Source organism: Priapulus caudatus, unplaced genomic scaffold (assembly GCF_000485595.1).
Source record: "Priapulus caudatus unplaced genomic scaffold, Priapulus_caudatus-5.0.1 Scaffold1681, whole genome shotgun sequence".
Lineage (NCBI taxonomy): Eukaryota > Metazoa > Priapulida > Priapulimorpha > Priapulimorphida > Priapulidae > Priapulus > Priapulus caudatus.
The window spans coordinates 1,452-2,715 of NW_014578742.1; the positions used below are offsets into that span (position 1 = coordinate 1,452).

The 1,264-nt window shown below is 44.1% G+C and overlaps 1 protein-coding gene across 1 annotated transcript in view; it reads left to right on the forward strand.

Moving 5' to 3' along the window:
• Window positions 1–242: 242 nt before the first annotated feature.
• Window positions 243–1,264, forward strand: part of LOC106817323 (cytochrome P450 2C25-like) — a gene marked incomplete at its 5' end in the record, with an annotated part of 4,152 nt that continues 3,130 nt past the window's right edge. The window contains 2 exon segments of the mRNA XM_014821984.1: window positions 243–412; window positions 1,115–1,259. Coding sequence (XP_014677470.1) covers window positions 243–412; window positions 1,115–1,259 — 315 coding nt within the window.

Here is a 1,264-nt window from a genome sequence, read left to right on the forward strand (position 1 = left end):
GTGTGTGTGTGTGTGTGTGTGTGTGTGTGTGTGTGTGTGTGTGTGTGTGTGTGTGTGTGTGTGTGTGTGTGTGTGTGTGTGTGTGTGTGTGTGTGTGTGTGTGTGTGTGTGTGTGTGTGTGTGTGTGTGTGTGTGTGTGTGCATGTGTGCATGAGGGCGTGCCTGCGCATATAATATATAATTGTTGCATGTGCAAAATATAACTTAAAATACACATTCAATGAAAGAAATCTTTATACAAGGGCTTCTGTCGTCTACGGGAAAGATCTGGAAAGAACAGCGCAAGTTTACACTTGCAAAACTGCGAGAATTCGGCATGGGCAAAGTCAGCCTGGAGTCAAGGGTCAAGGAGGAAATCTCCATACTTCTGGTTGCGATAAAATCTACAAATGGGGAGACATTTGACTTCCAAGTATGCAAATGGGTATTGTTAATGAGAAAAGTCAGACCGTCCTTGCATATTGAATTTGAATAACTTTGATTTAACCTATGCATATCATTGCTTCGCTATCACATGCATATCACATTTCTCTATATTCAAACAATATAACATCTGTTTTATTGCATATGCAGTACTGACATTGCACATTATAACTTCATGGACGGCATAGAGAGTGATGATGTTTGCTTTTATTCGGTACATGTAGTAGTGTTAGTAGGTGTCATCATTTTAGCCCATCTATCACAATGCAGCTTGCTCAATGACGATGAATGTAAATGTCTAATTCGTGGCGCACGCATGCACGCACGCACGCGCACACGCGCATACACACACACGCGCGCACACGCGAGCACGCATGCATACACACGCGCGCGCGCTACACACACACACACACACACACACACACACACACACACACACACACACACACACACACACACACACACACACACACACACACGCACGCACGCACGCACGCACGCACGCACGCACGCAGCACACACACACACATGTATATATATATATATATATAGAGAAAGAGAGAGAAGGGGAGGAGAAAAGAAGGAAATAGAAAGCCTTAGCCATAATTATGGTAGGTCGGTGTACCTCTACCGAAACCAGAATAGACAGGTGAAGCGACTATTAGTAATGTCATGATTTCTGTTTTTGTAGCCCCTGATCACAACGAGCGTCTGCAATGTGATCTGCAGCATCATGTGGGGAAACCGATTTGAACACCATGACGAGCAGTTCAAGATTCTGATGAAAGCATTAAATGATGAGTTCATCAATCTCGCTGCAACTGGCCCTCTCAATTCCTTT